General features: G+C 54.4%; 2 protein-coding genes across 2 annotated transcripts; one reads left to right on the top strand and one right to left on the bottom strand.

The window, feature by feature from the left end:
* The first annotated feature begins 617 nt into the window (after window positions 1-617).
* Pold2 (DNA polymerase delta 2, accessory subunit) lies at window positions 618-9,113 on the top strand. The gene is made up of 11 exons (XM_076864313.1): window positions 618-687; window positions 2,292-2,570; window positions 5,948-6,069; window positions 6,252-6,375; window positions 6,775-6,889; window positions 6,980-7,178; window positions 7,428-7,508; window positions 7,625-7,782; window positions 7,965-8,092; window positions 8,513-8,614; window positions 8,881-9,113. Exons 2-11 carry the CDS (start codon window positions 2,351-2,353, stop codon window positions 9,039-9,041), a joined length of 1,410 nt encoding a protein of 469 aa, XP_076720428.1. The 5' UTR covers window positions 618-687; window positions 2,292-2,350; the 3' UTR covers window positions 9,042-9,113.
* A 103-nt stretch (window positions 9,114-9,216) lies between these two features.
* On the bottom strand, window positions 9,217-18,879 carry Aebp1 (AE binding protein 1). The gene is made up of 21 exons (XM_076864299.1): window positions 18,295-18,879; window positions 16,440-16,781; window positions 15,917-15,988; window positions 15,721-15,792; window positions 15,504-15,617; window positions 15,362-15,430; window positions 14,608-14,685; window positions 14,165-14,242; window positions 14,033-14,086; window positions 13,491-13,600; window positions 13,274-13,413; window positions 12,856-12,940; window positions 12,616-12,760; window positions 12,437-12,522; window positions 12,071-12,194; window positions 11,570-11,766; window positions 11,299-11,478; window positions 10,751-11,102; window positions 10,535-10,674; window positions 10,328-10,427; window positions 9,217-10,076 (listed from the first exon to the last, which is right to left on the bottom strand). The coding sequence occupies exons 1-21, from the start codon at window positions 18,530-18,532 to the stop codon at window positions 9,448-9,450; spliced, it is 3,405 nt and encodes a 1,134-aa protein (XP_076720414.1). The 5' UTR covers window positions 18,533-18,879; the 3' UTR covers window positions 9,217-9,447.
* Between the last annotated feature and the right edge of the window lie 492 nt (window positions 18,880-19,371).

The following is a 19,371-nucleotide window of genomic DNA, read 5'->3' as shown; positions in this document are numbered from 1 at the left end:
CTACGAATTAATGGGTAGAAAGAGTTCGAATACTGGGGTGTGGAGGACATCGGAGGGTGGGGAATATGGGATGGCCGCTGTGGAGCACTTGACAGCAGTCCGCCGGGGTCGGTTGCACAGGGCTGCAGGACTGGAGGGCAGAGAGGGACTGGCCGCTGGCGCCTCCTTCCTTCTGCCAGGATCCTCTCACTTGCGGCCGCTTGCGATCCCTTGCGCTCAGGTGAGCCACTCTGCAGGGACAGCGAGGACCCTGGGAGACTTTGGGAGACCCGCCAGGCAATTTCGCGGGGCAGGGCTTCAGGGCGAGGCCTGACAGTCAATGAGACCCAAAGCCACCGGGTACCTCTCACCACGCGCCCAACCACCCAGCTCCCAGCGTGCACGCATGCGTACGGGACCCGCTGCGCCTTTCCCCGCCCCTCGTTGCCAAGGGAACCTGGAACTCGGCTAAGCGCTTCCTTAGCTTGAGCTTCCTCAGCTAAGGGCGCGCGGGGAACGGCGGGATACGGCGCAAGATGATGGACGGAGCTGAACGGCAACGATTGGCAAGATGTGGATATGGGCGGGTCAGGCGCGTGGGGATTGGCAGAGCGCGGCGATGGGTGGGACAGGCGCGCCGGGATTGGTGGGATGCGATGATGGGCGGGCCGGGCGCGCGGGGATTCGCGGGATGTGGAGCGTCGCGCGGTGAGTGGAGACCTGCGGGGTTGAATGGGCTCAAGGCCACGGGTCCGAGACAAGGGCTTCCCGGGCCGCAACTCGCATCTTGGGGAACTTTCCGCACTGCCGCGCGGGACCTAGCTCCGGACGCTGGGGGGAGGGCGGCCACGGGTGGATCCGACTCCCGCCACATGAGACGCGGTAGCTGGCGGGCCGCAGCCACCGTAGTGCACGTTTGGCTTAAAGTTGATTAAGATTCGCCCTTTGGGCTAATAACGAGAGCTTGCATTGTGCAGCACAGCTGTCCAGTACAGGGAACACGAACCAGCTACGGGGTTTTGAACTTCCTAAACAAAACAACAAGTAGGTTTGGGGGCGGAGAAAGCTGTGGTGGTAAAATATCCAAACCACTGTCTTTTCAATTGTGTGTGAAGAATATCTTGAGATATTGTTTGTATTACTTTTCAAAATCACATGTACGTCCTGCAGGTACAACTCGGTTGAATTCCAATGAAACAAACAGTGCGGTTCTAGGTGCTGGTAATATCTCCAGGAATAAAACAAAAATCTTTGCTGTCCTGGAGCTTATCGTCTAGTTGGAGGAGGCAGGCAAACTTAAAGTATACAGTTTATTAGGAGAAAATGCTGTGAACAACAATTAGAGAAGCAGACATACCGGGGAGGGTTGCACTTGAAAATTAATATGGAGAGGGGTAGGTGAATTTTTGAGTAAGGACATGAAGAACCAGTGAGGTATATGGGAGAAGAGCCAACCAGAATACAGAGACCTCTCCTGGAGCCCCTGCTGTGGGAGGGTCACTAGGAGGAGTGAGAGACATCGTAGGGGAGGACCATTGGGGCAGATCTCATAGGCCACTATAAGAACATAGGGCTTTACATAGTGAAATAGGGAATCTTTGAAAAGTTTCCAGCAGAGCAGCAACTGATTTATGTTTTATTTAAATTAGTTTTATTTTATTACTTAGTTGTTATTATTCTTTAATGGTAAGCTTATTTAGTAATAAGGCTGGCCTCATTTTTCTGAGATGGAGCAGGGCTGGGGAGCTGGATGGAGGCAAATCAGGTATTCCAGTTGGGTTGTACTAAGTTTGAGACTCTGGTAGCTGTCCAGATGGAAATGCCTGAGTGGATGCCTGAATTTGGGATTTGCAGAGAGCTCGAAATGAGAGAATCACTCTCAGCTTTCCTTTTCTCCCTGCCTGGCCTAGGGTTACAGAGTGAGACAGATATCCAGACACAGATAGTTCCAGGAAAACACTATGTCTGTTCTCCCTTCCCCTAACCCTTTTTTTTTTTTGGGTGCAGGGGATTAAACCCAGGGATGTTTAACCACTGAGTCACATTCCCAGACCTTTTTATTTTTTACTTTGAGATAGAGTCTCCAGAAGCTGCTTAGAGCCTAAGTTGCTGAGGCTGGCTTTGAAATTTTGATCCTCCTGCCTTAGCTTCCTGACCTGCTGGGATTACAGGCTGTTCACTACCCACACCTAGCTTATGTTCCCCTTCTATCTTAGTGCCCTTTGAAGTGTGGGCAGCTTGGTTGAGACACCAGCAGAGTTGCTGCCTTGGGTTGGGACAGGAGTGGCAAGAATACCTTTGTTTTCTTGCAGTGACCCTCTTTGGCCTGGGCACAGCTGTCTGACGGACAAAGCAAGCCAAGAGTACAGCCATGTTCTCTGAACAGGCAGCTCAGAGGCCCCACACTCTGCTGTCTCCACCAACAGTCAACAATGCCACCTTCGCCCGGGTGCCTGTGGCAACTTACACCAACTCCTCACAACCCTTCAGGTTGGGGGAGAGAAGTTTTAGTCGACAGTACGCCCACATTTATGCCACCCGCCTCATCCAGATGCGACCCTTCTTGGTGAACCGGGCCCTGCAGCATTGGGGTGAGTTTAGGGGGTAATCCCCCCATCAGCTCAGAACTTAGAACCAAAATTTTTCTCTAACTTCTACTTCCTAGTTACCTTGGGAAAATTAACCTCTTTATCCTTCAGTTTCTTCTTAAGGTAATAATGAGGATTAGGTAACCTGTGGGTTTAATGTTAGGTTTAGTTCAGAGACTGGTTTGAGGTAAGGGTTTAGTTTTGGTGGTGACCATGAATATTTCATTAGCAGAGGGAAATGTTTTTCCTATCTTCAGTGCAAATTGTTCAGCTGTTTGTTCACACTATAGCTAAAGAGCCCCTCGGTATGTCAAGAAGACAAGATTTCTGGAGATGCACACTATGGTCTCCTTACTTCACTGATGGCTTCTCCTGGCTTCCTGTATTGGTAGCCTTGAGTCTTCTGTCCCTTGGGCTTTCTCTGTCTTTCCTAATAAAGTGGCCTGGGCAACATGACCCATTTTCTTTTCCTCATTTCTTCTTTGATGATTGTACCTGCAATTAGATTATTCTCAGTGGTGAAAAAGGACCCCCATCTCCCACTTTTAACTTTTGGATGATGTTACATTTTCATGATTTGCATGAGTGGTTTTCCATGTTGTTTTCCAATTCATCTCCTATTATGTTTTTAAATTGAGGCTTTTATAGGTAAGACCCTGCCTTACTTATCCCTAGCACCAGATTTGGTGAATCTCAGCCCTGGTGGCCCATGGGAACCACTGGGAACTTTGAGAAACACTGGCTATCAGGCTCCTCCCACCTCTCATTGAACCATTGGATTAATTCTCAGTTTATTTAGGCAGTGGGAGAACTCTGGGCCTGGAAGTTTGCTAGGTAGATTAGCAAATTCTTTGGGGATGTGATGTTTTCTTTACCTCAGCCCAAAGTACTATTTGCCTGTCCTCTACCACATAACAAGGGGCTGCTTCCTCCCTCTGCTAGAGGAAACACATAAAGGGGAGTAATTTGAACTTTTCCCTTGCTTTCCTTTAAGCCGTTGGGGACACTGTCCATGGACTCTCCTGCTGCTTGGGCCCAATATCAATACCACCTTTCAGGAGTTTTACAACAGCACGTTCTTTCCCAGTGATTGAACCTGCTAACAATGCTCCCAGGTGATTGACAGCAGCCATTGCATTCCACACACTGACTGTGGGCAAGAATTTAGGCAGCTGCCACAATGAAGGGGGTGACTGGCAGCAGGTCACCACAGACCTGATGGTGGATACTGGCTATCACCCAGAATACCCACAGGAGGCTTCTCTGTGTAGCCTGGGCTTCCTCATCAAAGCTTAGCCTGCCTCTTAGAATGGGTCTCTCTCTACTCACCTGTTCCCTGAACATGCCAAGCCTTCATGCTGTAGGCTTTTCCCATTGACTGGCACATTCTCTCCCTAGTCTTCTGGCCTTGCATTCTCAGCTAAGGTGGCATGTCCTTAGGGAGACCACCTTTGGTGACCTTAACCTGTCAGAGTCCACTCTATATTTTCTACCTCAGCTCCCTATTTGTCCGTGGGCAATTATTTGTGTACTGTCTGTTGGCTGTCTGCCTTCTGGAAGGGGATCAGTGAGAGCAAGTGTTGGTCTTTGTGTCCAGTTTTGTTGTTGGTACCAGTGCATTACTTGAAGAAGGGTATCCTGCTTTGGGTTAATGTTTCCACCAAGTACTTAAGGTCATACATTTGTATCCCAACTCTGTGACCTTGGACATAATACTTAACCTCTCAATGCCTCAGTGTGGGTATAATATTTATTCTTAGCGTATTGTTAGGATTGACTGAGTTCAGTGGACTGTGCTTAGTGGGGCCACCTGGGGCGTGAGAGCATATATTAGTCCATTTTCTGTTATTATAACAAAATTCTTAAGGTGAGGTACTTCGTGTAGAAAAGAGGTTTATTTAGCTCATAGTTCTGGAGGTTAAAGGGTGTGATACCAGCATCAGCTTCATTCCAGTGAGCACCTCATAGCAAATAGTAGGAGCACATGCAAAAAAAAAAAAAAGGGGAGAGATCACATCAACAAACTGGAAACCAGAGAGCAGTTCAGGGACTGGGCTCGTTCCTATAACAACTCACTCTCAGGAGAGCTTTAATCCCTTCTGGGGGTTGCTCCCCCAGTGAGATAAGGACCTCCCACTAGATTCCCCCTCTTAAACATCTCTCTACCTCTCACATTGTTACACAAGGGACCAAACCTCCAATACATGAACCTTTGCAAGACAAGCCATATCCAAATTCTAGCAGGAATGTGTTGTTTTCTTTGGTGTGTGGTGTTTCTTACTGGTGGTGGTGCCCCTCTTATCTTGTTTCAAATTACTCCCCTCTTTGTGCTTCCCCAGATGTACCTCTGAGGAATGTTTTTGGTTCTTCTAGGGCAGGAGAGGGTTGGGCTATGCAGGGGTCAGTTAAGCTGAGGGACTACATGATCTTCACATTACTGTGCCTCCTCCTTACAGGGGTTTTTCCTAGGCATGGGGATCCATTGTGATGAGTCCACAGGCCTTTAGAGACTTGCATTCCTTTCTCCTGCCCACCCTGGCTCTCTACAGCTCTCCTCTAGAATGTACAGAACATTCTGATGTGTTCTAACTTACCCCAGGATCCTGGGTATGCCTGGTGATCAGGGCTGTCTGACTCCAGAAGGAACAGAAAACACAGTGGGGTGGAAGAGGGTAGGATGTCTGACCTTTGGATATCTCTGTTTTCAGAGGATGAAGCATTTGGTAACAGAGGATAGAGCAGAAGAATGAAAACTCTTACATTGTAATGTTTTTAGGGCCGGATTCTGTTGGGATTTAGCATGCTTCTTTCTAAGAATGACTATTATAATTTAGGCATAAGTGAAGTAATGCTCTGTATTAGTTTCCTATGGCATTGTAATAAAGTACCACAAACTTGCTGACTTAAGACAATATTTATTCTCTCCATTCTAGAAGCCAGAAATCTGAAATCAAGTTGTCAACAGGGTTGGTTCCTTCTGGAGACTCAGGGGAGGATCCTTCCTGCTTCTTCCAGCTTCTGTTGGCTCCAGGCCCTCCCAGGCTTGTGACCACAGAACTCTGGTGCCTGCCCTATCTTCACAAGGCCTTGCTTCTGCATATCTGTCCCTATTTGCTTCTGACTCTTAGGTGAATACTTGGCATCTGGGGCCCCACCACACCCACAGGCTTTGTCCCTCTGGCAGACCCCCCTTCACTGTTGTGCTGAGGTCCAGGAGGTCTTTCACTTTATGTTCTCTCCTTCCTGGTAAAGACAAGGGCCCAGGCCTGCAGCACTCTGGTGAGGCTCTTTGTAAGTGCCCCATAGCAGAGGGCTGGGCAGGGGCCTCCGCTTGCTAGGTCAGGGGTGGGGCTGGTCTGAGTCTGTATCCCTTACACCAGGCAGTGAAGTTGAAGTAAAGAAGCTGTGTGAGCTGCAGCATGGGGAGAAGTGCTGTGTAGTGGGCACTCTGTTCAAGGCCATGCCACTCCAGCCTTCCATCCTGCGTGAGATCAGCGAAGAGGTAAGACCTATGTAGGAGGACACTGATGTGCCACCCTAATAGATCCAAGGGGTTGGGGATGGGTCTCTGCCCATGGAGAGCGAAGGAGCAGGTCCAGAGGGGCAGGGGCTACAGTACCATCTTGAAACATAGGAACTTTGGTGGCCTTGATCCCAAGACTACCTACCATCTCTGCCTTTCAGCACAACCTGCTCCCCCAGCCTCCTCGAAGCAAATACATCCACCCAGATGATGAGCTGGTCTTGGAAGATGAATTGCAGCGTATCAAACTGAAAGGCACCATTGATGTGTCAAAGTTGGTCACAGGTGGGAGCCCAGTGAGAGTGGGTAGAGCCCAGCATGAATATGTTAGTATGGGGAGAAACAGGGAATTCAATGAGAGGGTGGTAGAGGTAGGGAGTCCAATGAGGGTATATTGGTAGGAGGTTGAGAGAGACTTCACCATGGTTGTGTTGGGGGGCTCTGTGGGGGCTGTCAGGGCTTATGCTTGAGGGGCTGGTGCATTTATGTTTGTGGGAAAGTAGGGTGCCATCACTGGGTGAGACCAATCTTCCAGCCTCTATCCAGGGACAGTGACCCCAGAAAGTTGGCTTTAGTTTCAGAGTCCTAAAGAAAATTAACTGGTGTGTTGAGAGGGGCTGGTGGTTCTGCCCATTTGGGTGATGGGAGGAGGTGGGAACACCTGACCACCTCACTGCTCCCCAGGAACAGTCCTGGCAGTGTTTGGTTCCGTGAGAGATGATGGAAAGTTTCTGGTAGAGGACCACTGCTTTGCTGACCTTGCTCCACAGAAGCCTGCACCCCCTCTTGACACAGACAGGTGAGGAGTCCCAGTGCCAGGGCCCCAGTGCCAGTGCAAGGAGAGGTATATCCTTCCATGGCACCCTGCAGGACCCCACTGTCTCTGCAGGTTTGTGTTGCTCGTGTCTGGGCTGGGCCTGGGTGGAGGCGGTGGCGAGAGCCTGCTGGGGACTCAACTGCTGGTAGATGTGGTGACAGGGCAGCTCGGGGATGAAGGAGAACAGTGCAGTGCTGCCCACGTCTCCCGGGTTATTCTTGCCGGCAACCTCCTCAGCCACAGCACCCAAAGCAGAGATTCTATCAACAAGGTATGGAGGCTACCTGGCTGTATTCAGCCTTCCTGCTGCGGTGGGCGGGCTCCTGCACTGGGGCTGTGTTCACAAGCAGCCCTGCTTCTTGAGGGTATATGGACCAGAGGGGGGTGCAGGGTCTATGAGGCAACTCTAAATCTTTCTGCTGGTGGGCTTTGCTCTGCTTTCCTCAGCTGAGAACTTAGGTGGGTTCTGGGTGTCCCTTTGACCTCAGGACCTAAGGGCTTCCTGGGTTTCTACTCCCAGGCCAAGTATCTTACCAAGAAAACCCAGGCAGCCAGTGTGGAAGCAGTCAAGATGCTGGATGAGATCCTCCTGCAGTTGAGTGTGAGCAGCTTTGGGGGCTGGCAGCTGTTGAGTGGGGATCGGGAGGTTGGGTGGCTGTCTTGGGAAGTGGGAGCTCCCTCAGGTCCTGCAAGCTTTCCCTGCCTTATGCCCTCTAGGCCTCGGTGCCTGTGGACGTGATGCCAGGTGAATTTGATCCAACCAACTATACGCTCCCCCAGCAGCCCCTGCACCACTGCATGTTCCCACTGGCCACTGCCTACTCCACACTGCAGCTGGTCACCAACCCCTACCAGGCCACCATCGATGGAGTCAGGTAGCCGGTACAGCAGAAGGAGCAGGGGAGAAGGTTGGGGAGAGGGCAGGGCAACAAGAGGTTCTTGTACAAGGTTGGCCTGGAGCACCCCAAAAATATGATATGAGCTCTGGGCTGGCTGTTATGGGTGGAGCAAAACCAATGGGCCCCAGGCTAAGGGTCAGCAGAGCCTTGCCTTGCAGGTTCCTGGGGACATCAGGACAGAACGTGAATGACATTTTCCGATACAGCAGTATGGAAGACCATTTGGAGATTCTGGAGTGGACTCTGCGAGTCCGTCACATCAGCCCCACAGCTCCTGACACCCTAGGTAACAGCATAGTCACACTGGTGGGATCTGTGGGCCAAGACAGCTTCCTGAGATTACATTGCCTTGCCCAGGCCTGTTAAGGAGAAGCCTGTTCTGGAAGCTAGACTCTTAATTTGTCTTTGGCCATGGCTCCCCAGTGCTCAAGACCATGGGAGTATATTGGAAGTTTGGGTTTTGCATGGTATAACCCCCCAGTCCCCACACCTGAGGGCAGAGGCAACAGGGCCCCTGACCTGCCCCTCAGGTCTTGTGGTAACATGGCACTTTTGTCACAACTGGGACCTGCTACTGGCACTTAGTGGGTAATGGGAGGAATGCTGCTGTATATCCTGTGCAGGGTAGCCCCATGGCAGGACTGCCTAGTCCAGGTATCCTCTATACAGGCTGAGAAGCCCTGCTCAGCAACAGGCCCCTTTCCAGGTTGTTACCCCTTCTACAAAACTGACCCATTCATCTTTCTGGAATGCCCTCATGTCTACTTTTGCGGGAACACTCCCAGTTTTGGCTCCAAAATCATCCGAGGTAAGTTTTGTCTTTTGACAACCCTGAGCTCACAAGAGCAATTTGTTCTTCCCTAGGGGAAAAGCCCCCATGAACTAGATTGCCTGGGGTCTGCCCTGTGACTGTTATTTTATTTAAAGGGGCCAGGCTGACTGGGGGCTGAAATGGCTCTGAGCTGTGTACTTCTGTTGTCACCCCCACTGTGACTCCTCTTTACTTCTTGGGGCTTTCCTGTGAGGCACACTTTGCCCAGAACCCTAAGTGGATCCGATATGGCTCCTTTGTAGGCCCTGAGGATCAGATGGTACTGTTGGTGGCTGTTCCTGACTTCAGTGCCACCCAGACTGCCTGCCTGGTGAACCTGCGCAGCTTGGCTTGCCAGCCTATCAGCTTTGCTGGTTTTGGAGCAGAGGATGATGACCTTGGAGGCCTGGGGTTGGGGCCCTGATTTGGAGAGGTAACCTGGACCAGGCCATTTGCCTTTGCAATATAAGCCTTGTAAATAAAGCATTTATGTTTACTTGTCTGAGCTTTGACCTCCTCGGGCATACCTGGGATAGGACCCTAGTAGGGGGCCAGCCTCTCCTCCTCGAGCTGGTCAGAACAGCAATGGTCAGTGCCATGAGCTTGTTTTATTGGTGTGACCTTGGGTGCCTCCCTGCCCCTCCCTGAAGGCTGGCAGGCAGGGCAGGAACCTCTGCACAGACACTGGCTCTTGGGTCCTTGTCTCCTTTGTGTCCCCTGCAGGACCCACACTAGGGGCCTTCCATGTGCTGATGGGTGTGTCTGTGGGCGCAGGCTTGGGAAGTGCTGCTGTAGCTTGAGCTGGGCCAGGTGGTGATGAGATCCTGGTCTCAGAAGTCTCCAAAGTTCACCGTGTAGGTCTCCACTGTTGTGAAGGGGAACGCAGGGCCAGTAGCTATCTCCTCTTCCCCCTCTTCCCCCTCTTCCTCCTCTTCTTCGGGCTCCAACTCAGTCCCAAACTCTGTTCCAAACTCTGTTCCAAACTCTGTCCCAAACTCTGTTACTACCTCCGTGTAGGTCTCGGTTTCCGATTCCTCCCAACCTGCAGTGGTTGTAGGTAGAAGGCCCCAGGGTCCCCAGGTAGTGCCTGGGGTGGGAGCAGCAGTGGGGCTGGGGACAGGGGTTGGAGTAGTGGTGGGACCCACAGTGGTATTGAGGCGACGCAGTCGCAGCCGCTCTCGCATTCGCAGGCGGTACTGTAGGCGGCGCTGCTGCAGGCGGCGCTGCTGAGGGGTCATGGGGCGTAAGGGGTCAACACGCAGAATGGGCCGGTTCCCATTCATGGCCATGATCTCCCGAATGCGTTTCCAGTTGGAGCGAGCCAGGATGAAGTTGCACTGGGTGGCCCCAATGTCATAGTCCACATTGCAGGTCTTGGAACTGGAGGTATAACCCTCTGCATGGGCTGTCACTCGATACTCACCCGGGTTCAAAATGCGCCAGTAATCACCACCACTTGCTACACAGGAAAGACAAGCTGGCTGTCCCAGAGCCTCGTTAGCTCCACCCTTCCCCTCTGAGCTTCCCAGCCCCAACCTCTTCTAGGTGCCCACTAGTCCCTGTTCTTCCTGTGGCAGGCCTTTCTCTGGCTGAGTCCTGCAGAGCAGGCCATCTTGCCACACAGATGTGTCTCCCTTTGTTGTGGGTACTTGGGGAGGACAAGATAGACTCCACCTGGGGAAGGTGGGTAAAGGTATGCACACAAGGTACCTGTCTTCACGCCATGGTTGATGCCATTCACAGAAATGGTGGCATTGGCAATGGGGATGCTTTGTTCATCTGTCACTACACCTTTGATGCCACGATGCACCTGTGGGAAGGAGGGAGATGAGGCTGGGGGACCACATGGAAACCCTATTTTGAGGGCCCTGTCCCAGACTTCACCCTTCTCTCCACATGCAGCCCAGACTGCCCTACCTGCTCCATGAAGGTGAGCAACGCCTCCTTATTGTTTTCCCACTCCCGGGGCAGCTCACTTTCATGGGGGAATTTATCACAGCCCAGGTAGATAGAGAGCTCCAGGCAGTTGGTGTGCAGGTAACTGAAGTCGTTGATAGCTGGACGGACAGACAGAATCACAGTCAGCCTCTCCTTGGGCTGTTCCCCACCACAGCCCATCCCAGGCTGACTCACTCCCTGACCGCGGATTCCACTTGGCCCCATTGACAATGCCCATGCCATTGGTGTAGTCCTGGGCCTGACAGCCTCCTCGGTAGGGCTCTGTCATGGTGAGGTGAGCAGAGGCAAAGGAGATGGCCAGCCAGCGGAAGATGGCATGGTCTGGGGTCTCCTGAGCCTCAGATGCCTCTTCATCATCCTCTCCACGGGCAGCTGCCATGGCTGCAGCCAGCAGCTGCTCCTGGCTGGGTGTGCGTGCCATATCATACGGGTAGGATACGAGCCGCTCACCACCATTCAGATTTGCTCCGAGCACAAAGGGGTTCTTCTCCATCCAGGCAATGATGGCCCTGACCTCCGTGGATACCTGGGGGTGGCCAGCACAAGAGGCCAAGGCTCCCATCATCCTACCCCCTCCATCCTCCATAGATGCTCATGACAGTGGCTCACTCTCCTCATCCCGTTATGTCCCTCTGACTCTCTCCCAGCCCCTAAATCTCAGCACCTGAGGTTAAGCCACTTTCCTACTCCCCCAGCTCAGATTTTCAGGGTTAATTCCTCACCGTGGCATCTGGAGACAGGTAGCGCTCAGGGATGGGCAGGTTATTGTTGGGGACCCGGTAGGGGACCCATTTCCTCTCCTCAGCTCCCCAGAGCACAGAGTTTAGATCCGGAAAGTCCTCAAAGATGTCAAAGCCTTCCTCGGTCCACAACCCCAGTGCCCAGTTCCCAAACTCTGAGCCCTGTGAGAAGTCAACAGGGTCAGCTTTGGCCTCTTCAGCTGCTCATCCCCCAACCCCCACCCTTCCCTGGCCAGCCCCAGGTCCCACCTACCATCTGTGCAGCCACTTCATAACCATCAGGGTTCAGTGAGGGCACCAGGTGAATGCGAGTGTCCTGCACCAGGTTGCGCACACGGGGGTTCCCATCACGGTACTCTCGGCACAGGTACTGCATGAGCAACAACAGTAGCTCTCGGCCCAGCACCTCGTTGCCGTGGATTCCAGCTGTGTAGCGGAACTCAGGCTCCCCTGAAAGGGCAGGAGCCACAGCAAGCACTCAGTCTTATGAGGCCCAGGGCGTTTGAGAAAGGACCCAGACACCAGGGGACAGGGGGCAGGGAGCAGCTGAGGTTTATAGTGCCCAGCAAGACAGGCCTGGATTCCCAGAGGGACTCCAGGAGCAAGCAGGAGGTGGTGAACTCCACATAGCAACTGCACAGGCCCTGCTGCAGTGCCAGGGTCTTGCCTCTGATCCTCTGTGGAGTGGAAGCTGAGCCAAGTAGCTCAGGGCCAGGCAGCCAGGGCTAGCAAAATGATGCCCTCAGGCCCTCACCCAGCTCATGATCCCCAGGGTTGTCCGAGATCTCCATGGCATATATCTTGAGCCCTCGTGAGCTCTTTCCCAGGCTGTATGTGCGGGTGATGGTGGGGCATTCTTCATTCACCACCTTCATCAGCTGGCAGGGAGAGGGCACCACATCACTGACCATGCCTCTTCCTCTGTCCTGATCTGTTTTATGGGATGGATAGCTAAACCCAGCCCCTCAGGTGGCCCACAGGTTCTAGCCTTCCTAAGTCAAGGGGCAGTCAACATCCCTCTAAGGAAGGCTGGGCCCCTGAATCAGCAGGACTGGGCTAGGTATGAGTTCCAGTCACCCCTGCAAAGGGCCCACCCTGGCATGGGACACAGGCTTCTAACCTGGCGCATGTCCTTGTAGCTGTGGTGCCGGAAGTCCAGGTCATCAGTCGCCACCACCTCATTCTGTGCATAGTAGCTGTGGACAGCTGCAGAGGGGTAGGCAGTCAGGATCTTGATGTGGACTCACCCACAGATCAACTCCAGCCACCCCAACCCCTGGCCAGCCCCTCCATACTCACGAGTCACGGGGCAGCCCAGCACTTCCAAGCGCATGCACAGGCTGCCATTCCAGGTAAGTGGGTAGATCCGGATGAATCGGGCCACCACTGGCTCTGGAAGCTCACTCAGCACAGGTGTATCCTTGTCCACATTCCCGTGGAAGATCTGGGGAGGGACAGGCCTCAGAATAGCACTCCTACCCCTTCTGAGAGCCCAATCTGACCCACACAACAGAAACAGCACAGGGTTCAGGTGCCTACCATTTCCTCATAGCCATTGGTGTACATCATCCATGTCTGGCTGTCATTGCTGAAGCCCACGAAGAAAGTGGTCACAAAGTCGTCACTGTGGAGAAGATGTTGTCAGGGCAAGGCTGCTCTCCTGCACCAGGCCCCAGGCCCCAGGTGACCTAATCCCCCTTTCTGAACCAGCAGGGCTATGGAGTTTTACTCAGGCATCAGGTACCAGGTCCTGTGCCTGTCCATGGCTGTGGGTGGTAGCTTGTCCCTGATCTCATGCTCATCTGAACTCAGGGGCTAACTACCATGGCTGAGGGTCAGGGGCAAGGCTGGCCACTCATGGATTTTACTGGCTTTTCTGGACCAGCTCAAGGGCTGACTGAAATGTCCCAAATGGGACTCCAAACCTTGCCAACTTCCCAAGAGCCCAGCCACGTACTGAATGCTGGAGTCTCGGCCCTGGGTGATGACGCCAGTGAACCGAGTAGTCCTCCTGGTGTCCACCTCAATCCACTGGGTCTGTGAGTCATCCTCAGCACACCATGCCCCATCATAGTAGTCATCCTCATTGGCACCAGCCTGTCCAGGACAGTAGGTGCTGAGCATGGGTGGAAGAGCCCTTTGCCTGCTAGGGGATGGGCCAACCACTCACCCACCTGCATGTTGAGCCGGCCACGCTGTGCCCCTAGGCCATGGCGCAGCATGGAGGAGGCGCGAATCTGGTTGTCCTCAATTCGGTGCGACTCCATCCCAATGGGCGGGCACTCTGAGGACACACACCCCAGGCTGCTGGCTAGGGGCTCAGATCTCCCTCCACCAGCCCAGAACCACAGGGCCTACAGCCCATTCCCCTCAAATCAGAGATGCTAATTGTAGGCTGTGGCAGCTTGTGGCTCTGCTTCCCCTGCTTGGGCCACAGCTGCCCTATCTGGAGGAAGAACATGCTAATGGTGCCCAGCTCTCAGGAACCCAGGACTCACATTAAATCCCGTGCAGAGCCCTGCCAGTCATGACTTCACCTAGATGATGAGGTCATCTGCATACTGGCCCCCACAAGGATGCCCACCTGTAAAGGCAGCTAGAGGCCTCGATTTTCACCTAAGGCCCTCCTCACTCCCAACCCTGCCCCATCTGCAATTTTGTTTGGTGTATGGTCTTGAGCTAGTTTTTGTCCTATCCCTATCCCATCCCCACTCACTGATTTTCTCCACTGGAGCCCACTCCTCTTCCAGCTCCTCGCCCTTTCGGGGACCTGTGGACAAGGGAGGAGCTAGATCCAAGGGCCCAAGACAACAAGAGTCAAGATGCCCCATGGGGACCAGCCACACACCTTTTTGGTCCTTGCCCTTTTCCACAGCCCACTTGTCCTCTGTTTCCTCCTTGGGGCTGCTGCCCTTTTTGGGTTTCTCTGGAGGATGCAAGGTAAGAGGTCTGTCATCCTGGGCCTCAGCATGGGTGTGGTCAGACTGAGCTGGGACGTGTGAGTAACAGACTAAGCTGTGAAATGGCTGAGTTGGGACATATAGTAGGTGGGCAGGTTGAGCTGGGGTACTTGGAGGTTGGTCAGGCTAAGTTAGGGTATATGGGGGGTCAGGATGAGCTAAGACATATGGTAAAGCTTAGCTAGAGCATTTGGGAAGTCAGGATGGATGAGCTTGGACTCATGGATGAAGCTAAGCAAGGGCATATGGGGGGTCAGGCTGAGCTAGGGCACATGAGGAGGAGGTCTGGCAGGCAGAGCTGGCCGTAGCGGGTGGCCCTGGTCCCACTCACTTAGCTCTTCCTTCTCTTCATCTGTTTCCAACTCAACATGGGGCTTCTGTGGCGGAGGAGGCAGGAAGTAATAGTCCACTGTGGGGAGAGAGAGCTTGGCTGAGGCAGCTCTGATCCTGCTCTGGGGGCCTTGGTTCCTGGGTTCACAGGAGCCTACAAAGCAGGACTGGGCAGGAGGGGAGGGAGGGAGGGATCTCGGGGACAGGCTAAGAAGAGAGGGGTCCTCCTATGAGAGAGTGGGGCATCGGGTGGGACAAACAAGACCCTGCTGAGGTCCCCAACATGGTCCCACAAGGCAGTTTGGCCTGAGGCAAGAAGGAATCAAGACTGGGCAGAGTGGTACCAGGGCAGGTGACATGCCTGAGTGGCAGCTGGCACCCTATGGCACTGTGAGGACTGAGCTAGAGAGAGGGTTGGAGGAACTGACAGGGATCTGGAGGCAGGAAAAGAACAAGGACCTGCTCAAACCCATAGCCCAGGAGAGAGGGAATCTGTAGGTGCCACAAGCACTGGGGATGATGAGCTGGGGCAAGGTGACCCTCAGGAAAGGTAGCAAGGAGCTGGGAGGAAGGAGACACAGGACAGGGAGGGCTGGGCCTGCATGGAATTGAAAGCCTAGGGACACCCCTGTGGGGATAAAGGCAAAGTCAGGAGCCAGGAAAGCAGGCAGAGAAGGCCCAGTCCCTGGCCAGATTCCTGGCCTCATGTGTCCACTCACCTACATCCCTCAGACTCTAGGACACTGGATACTCACTGTCATCATAGTTAGGGATCACGAAGCCATCCCCGTAGTCAGGGGGCAGCACAGGCTTTGGAGGTGGCTCTGTGGAGGTGTGGAGTTGGGGGTAGGCCAGAGCCCCTCCCCGCATCTTTTCCCCTTCTGCCCCCCATCCTACCAATTATCTCCTTCCTCTCTTCTGGCTCCTCAACCTTCTCCTTTGGGCGCTCTGGCCAGAGCCTCCTCCTGATGGGTGGTGGCCTAGGCTGCTTCTGGCGCCGGATGTACTCAACTGAGGGGAGGCAGAATCTGATTGCCCCTGCTGAGACGAGTCCTCAGGTAGGGCCACCATTACCCAGGCCAGGTCTGAGCCACTGGGACAGCAGCCTACTCACAGTCCTCGTAGTCCTCCCTTTCTATCTGGTCATTGTAGTCCAGAGTGGGCACCTCAGTCTCCTCCTCAGGCACTAAAGGAAGATGCCAGTGGCTACTAAAAACCCTACCCAAGCCCACTCTGGGAAACCCCTCAAGTGCAGCAAGCCAAGGTGGTTTGTCACCCCGAGGTCAGAAGGATGACAGCCACTCACTCACCAGGCTGGTGCTCTCCGGCCTCTACATGGATCTCCTCTCCTTGACCCTGCCAGGTATTTGGGAAGGCTTCTCCTGCAACACAGATGCCCCAGGAGCAGGTGGATGGGGGCCTGTCCTAACCACCCTGACAGCCTAAGGCCACCATCCATCACAGGCCCTGTGGACATACTGCTAAGCCCACACTCCTTGGAGTGAGCACTCCTGGTACCCTGCTAGCAACCCTGAAGTCAGAGAGCTGGGCTGGCTGTTGACACAAAGGAAGACAGGAAAGAATCCTGAAAGTTCTTACAGCTGGGTTCAGAGATCCCCATCCCCAAGCTACCAAGCCCTCTTCCCACCCAGAAGAGGCTACAGCTCTGAGGAAACTCACTGGTCAAATTGCCAAGTTCATGATAAAAAAAAAAAATGAGGCCCCAAATCCTACTTTGTTTGTAGGGAGAAGAGTTCCAGGGACGTACCCTCCCCATTCCCAGCCTCTAATAGAGGTCAGAGCCCCATAACCCCAGAGAAACCTGGCACAAACCTCCCTCTTGAGGTGGCTCCCCAGGGTTGGTGTTGGGGGGTGGGGGCAGTGGCCACTCCAAGGTTTCCACGGGGGCTGGAGTGGGGAGTCTCTTCCCGGTCGGGGGCCTTTTGGTGGCCTTGGGTGGCTTCTCCTTGGGCTTCTTGGTGGCCTTAGGTGGCTTCTCTTTGGGTTTCTTTGTGGCCTTGGGTGGCTTCTCCTTGGGCTTCTTAGTGGTCTTGGGTGGCTTTTCCTTCCCCTTCTTGGGAGGCCTCGGGGACCCCTCCAGGGGCTGCTTGGTTGCCTTGGGGCCTTTGTCCTTCTTCCCTTTCTTCCCTTTGTCTTTAGCCTTTTCTGGAGGTACTGTACAAGATTAAGATTTAGAGCCCACTCTGTCTCCTTGTGGCCCCTCAGGATGCCCACAACTTGGGTACAGAGGCTCTTATCAGTCCCCAGAGCAGTTCAGGAAACTAAGAGGTTAAACACTGTGGCAGACCTAGTATTTGAGCCCCAGCTTTCTATCTGTGAGTCTGGGATTGTCATCATCACATCTCAGCCTCTCTAAAGCCTAAGTGTGTGACACTCAGATCCAGGGAGAGACCTACACTTGCCAAAACCTCAAGAGGAGCCCTCCACAATCCACTCCTTCACCAAATGTCCCTTTATCAGTCATGGAGTACCATTCTGTGCTGGACATGGAAGGGACAGAGAGGTGACTAAATTATGCAGGTCTGAAGAAGCAACAATCATCCCTGCAATTATCATCCAAATTGAAGGACATGGACCTGGGGTCTCCCTGCAAAGACAAAGAAACTTCAAAGAAAAGGCTCACTTGGTGGGTCCTGAGGCCCCCAAAAGAAGAAAAAGTAAGAGATCTTGGGTGGGTTGGGGACCTGAGGGCCACACAGGGGACAGAGGAATAGTCTAGGAGCTTCTGGCTGCCAGGTCATCTCAGGGAGTCTGGGAGCAGGTGCCCCAGGTGGGGCTGCCCCATGGGAATCCTCCCAGGATGCATTAGCAGGAGCTGCAAATGCTGCTGTGAGTTTAATGGTGGATGGGAGACACGAAGGCAGTTTGGCTGAAATACAGAAAAGTTACAAAACAACCAGGAGAAGGCCAGTTCCAGCAATATTCAAAAACCCTAGACAGCAAGCCTGGGCTGCTGAAGGTGCCGGGAGGTGAGATGTACAAGGAGAGTCAGGAAAGATCTACAGCTGGGGCTACAGGGAGCAGGAGGAGGAATCTGCTGACCTCAAGAACGACGAATGGTGCCTTAGAGTCTCCTGGGAGAGAGATCATAAGATCTTTTGCCACCCTCTAGAGAGCCACGGGAAACAGCCAAGATTTATTGACAACTGATTACATAAGAAACCTTGGGTTACATGCCTTGGTGATGCATCACCTCATGTAATTCTCATAATAATCCAGGATTGCCCACTGCCCACTTCCACCTATGGCCGTGGGCCATAGGTCTTCAGCAGCCCCTCCCCATACCTGTGCACTCTTGGGGTAGGTGGGCAAGTGCAGGCGCGGGGTGGGGGTGGGGGTGTGGCCTGAAGAGAGGGCCTGTCAAGAAGGACAGCTGGGTGGTGACAGTTCCCTAGCCTAGCCTAAACCCTCTTGGGGCCTGGGGATGAGCTACTAGAACAATTGTATCCACTGGCCCCCAAAAGCGGCCCTACCACCCTGTGCTGGATGTGCCTTCAGGTCCCAGGGCTCCGCGCCAGCACTGCCCTCGTCTGGCACAGCGTCCCAACAGGCGCGGTTGCAAGTCCTCACCATGAACAGTCTGGGGAGGAGCCAGGCCCTTCAAGTCCTTTCATGCTCACCTAAGGTGCCAATCCCCCCACGGGTCGCCCCGGCCCCAGGCTCTCACCTTCTGCACCCGCCCCCAGCTTGCCCCCTGACTGGGCTTTGCGGGCGCGCTGGGTGGGCTTGGGAGGCGGCGGGACCTCCAGGTCGTCCTCCCGAGGTTCGGGCTCCAGCTCTGACAGGAAGCCTTCGAGGAACTCCTCGATCTCGTCGTCGGTCAGCACCGTCTGTGGGTGACCCCCAGGACAGAGTGCTAGCAGTGCCAGAAGGCAGCCGAGCAGGGGCACGGTGCGCACGGCCATGGCCGCGGCACGGGGTGTGGGGGTGTGGGGCAGGGGCGCTGGGGGCAGGGGCGGGAGAGGGGTTCTGAGAACTGGAACCGGGCGGGTATCCTCCGGAAAGGGGTGCAGAAAAGTGCGGGGGAGGGGATTCTGGGAAGGGGTGTGGATGGCACGGGAGCAAGGGGATCTGGAAGAGGGTGGGAAAGGGTTTCCGAGATGAGGGGAGGTCTGGAGAGAAGTTCGGCGGGCTCTGAGGCTGATGCGGCTCGGGGGTGGTCGGGGGGCGCTCCAAAGCGCTGGCGGCGACTGGGCACTCCAGCCCCGCGTGGCGCGCTCCCGCGCGGACCGCCCTCCAAAATGCTAGCTGCGGCCCGGGCGGGGGCGCCGGGGCTTCCGGAGCGGGCTCCCCACCCCCCGAGGGAGGAGGAGGCGAAGGAGGAGTCCGGCACCGACCGAGGGGTTGCGGGGGCGGGGATGGGGGGGTGGAGCAGTTAGGGCGCCGGGCTCTTGGCACTTCCCAAAGCGCGGACTACCAGCGCTGTCCCGCTGGAGGCCGGAGCCCAGCACCGAGGATCTGAGGGTCTAGGTGGCAGGGACGGCATGGGGGAATGCAGGGCCTAGGAGAAGAAAAGGTACGGTCTGGGGGTGAGTATCTGACGAAGCCAGTGCCTCTACCCCACTTTGATCTTAGCACTCGCCAAACCGCCAAGCCTGCCAGAGGTGCCTGGGAACTACGGGTCGTTGAGGGTTCTGGTCACCCCAAAACGCTTCCACTCTGTGAAGCGTTTGCCGAGGACTCTTCGAAATGTCACCTGCAGCAACCCAGTATCAACTTCCCGCACTCGTCCCGCCAACCTCAC

Source organism: Callospermophilus lateralis, chromosome 1, assembly GCF_048772815.1.
Source record: "Callospermophilus lateralis isolate mCalLat2 chromosome 1, mCalLat2.hap1, whole genome shotgun sequence".
Lineage (NCBI taxonomy): Eukaryota > Metazoa > Chordata > Mammalia > Rodentia > Sciuridae > Callospermophilus > Callospermophilus lateralis.
This window is presented reverse-complemented; position numbering and strand designations above follow the sequence as displayed.

Excerpts from the sequence above, each read along its gene's own strand:
- Pold2 (XM_076864313.1), top strand. The coding sequence starts at position 2,351 with ATGTTCTCTGAACAGGCAGCTCAGAGGCCCCACACTCTGCTGTCTCCA. Across the intron at positions 6,070-6,251 it reads TGCGTGAGATCAGCGAAGAG|CACAACCTGCTCCCCCAGCC; the intron begins GTAAGACCTATG and ends TCTGCCTTTCAG. Across the intron at positions 7,179-7,427 it reads GCAGAGATTCTATCAACAAG|GCCAAGTATCTTACCAAGAA; the intron begins GTATGGAGGCTA and ends TTCTACTCCCAG.
- Aebp1 (XM_076864299.1), bottom strand. The coding sequence starts at position 18,532 with ATGGCCGTGCGCACCGTGCCCCTGCTCGGCTGCCTTCTGGCACTGCTA. Across the intron at positions 15,618-15,720 it reads AAGGGAGGACTACGAGGACT|TTGAGTACATCCGGCGCCAG; the intron begins GTGAGTAGGCTG and ends GCCTCCCCTCAG. Across the intron at positions 10,077-10,327 it reads CAACCATGGCGTGAAGACAG|CAAGTGGTGGTGATTACTGG; the intron begins GTACCTTGTGTG and ends TTTCCTGTGTAG.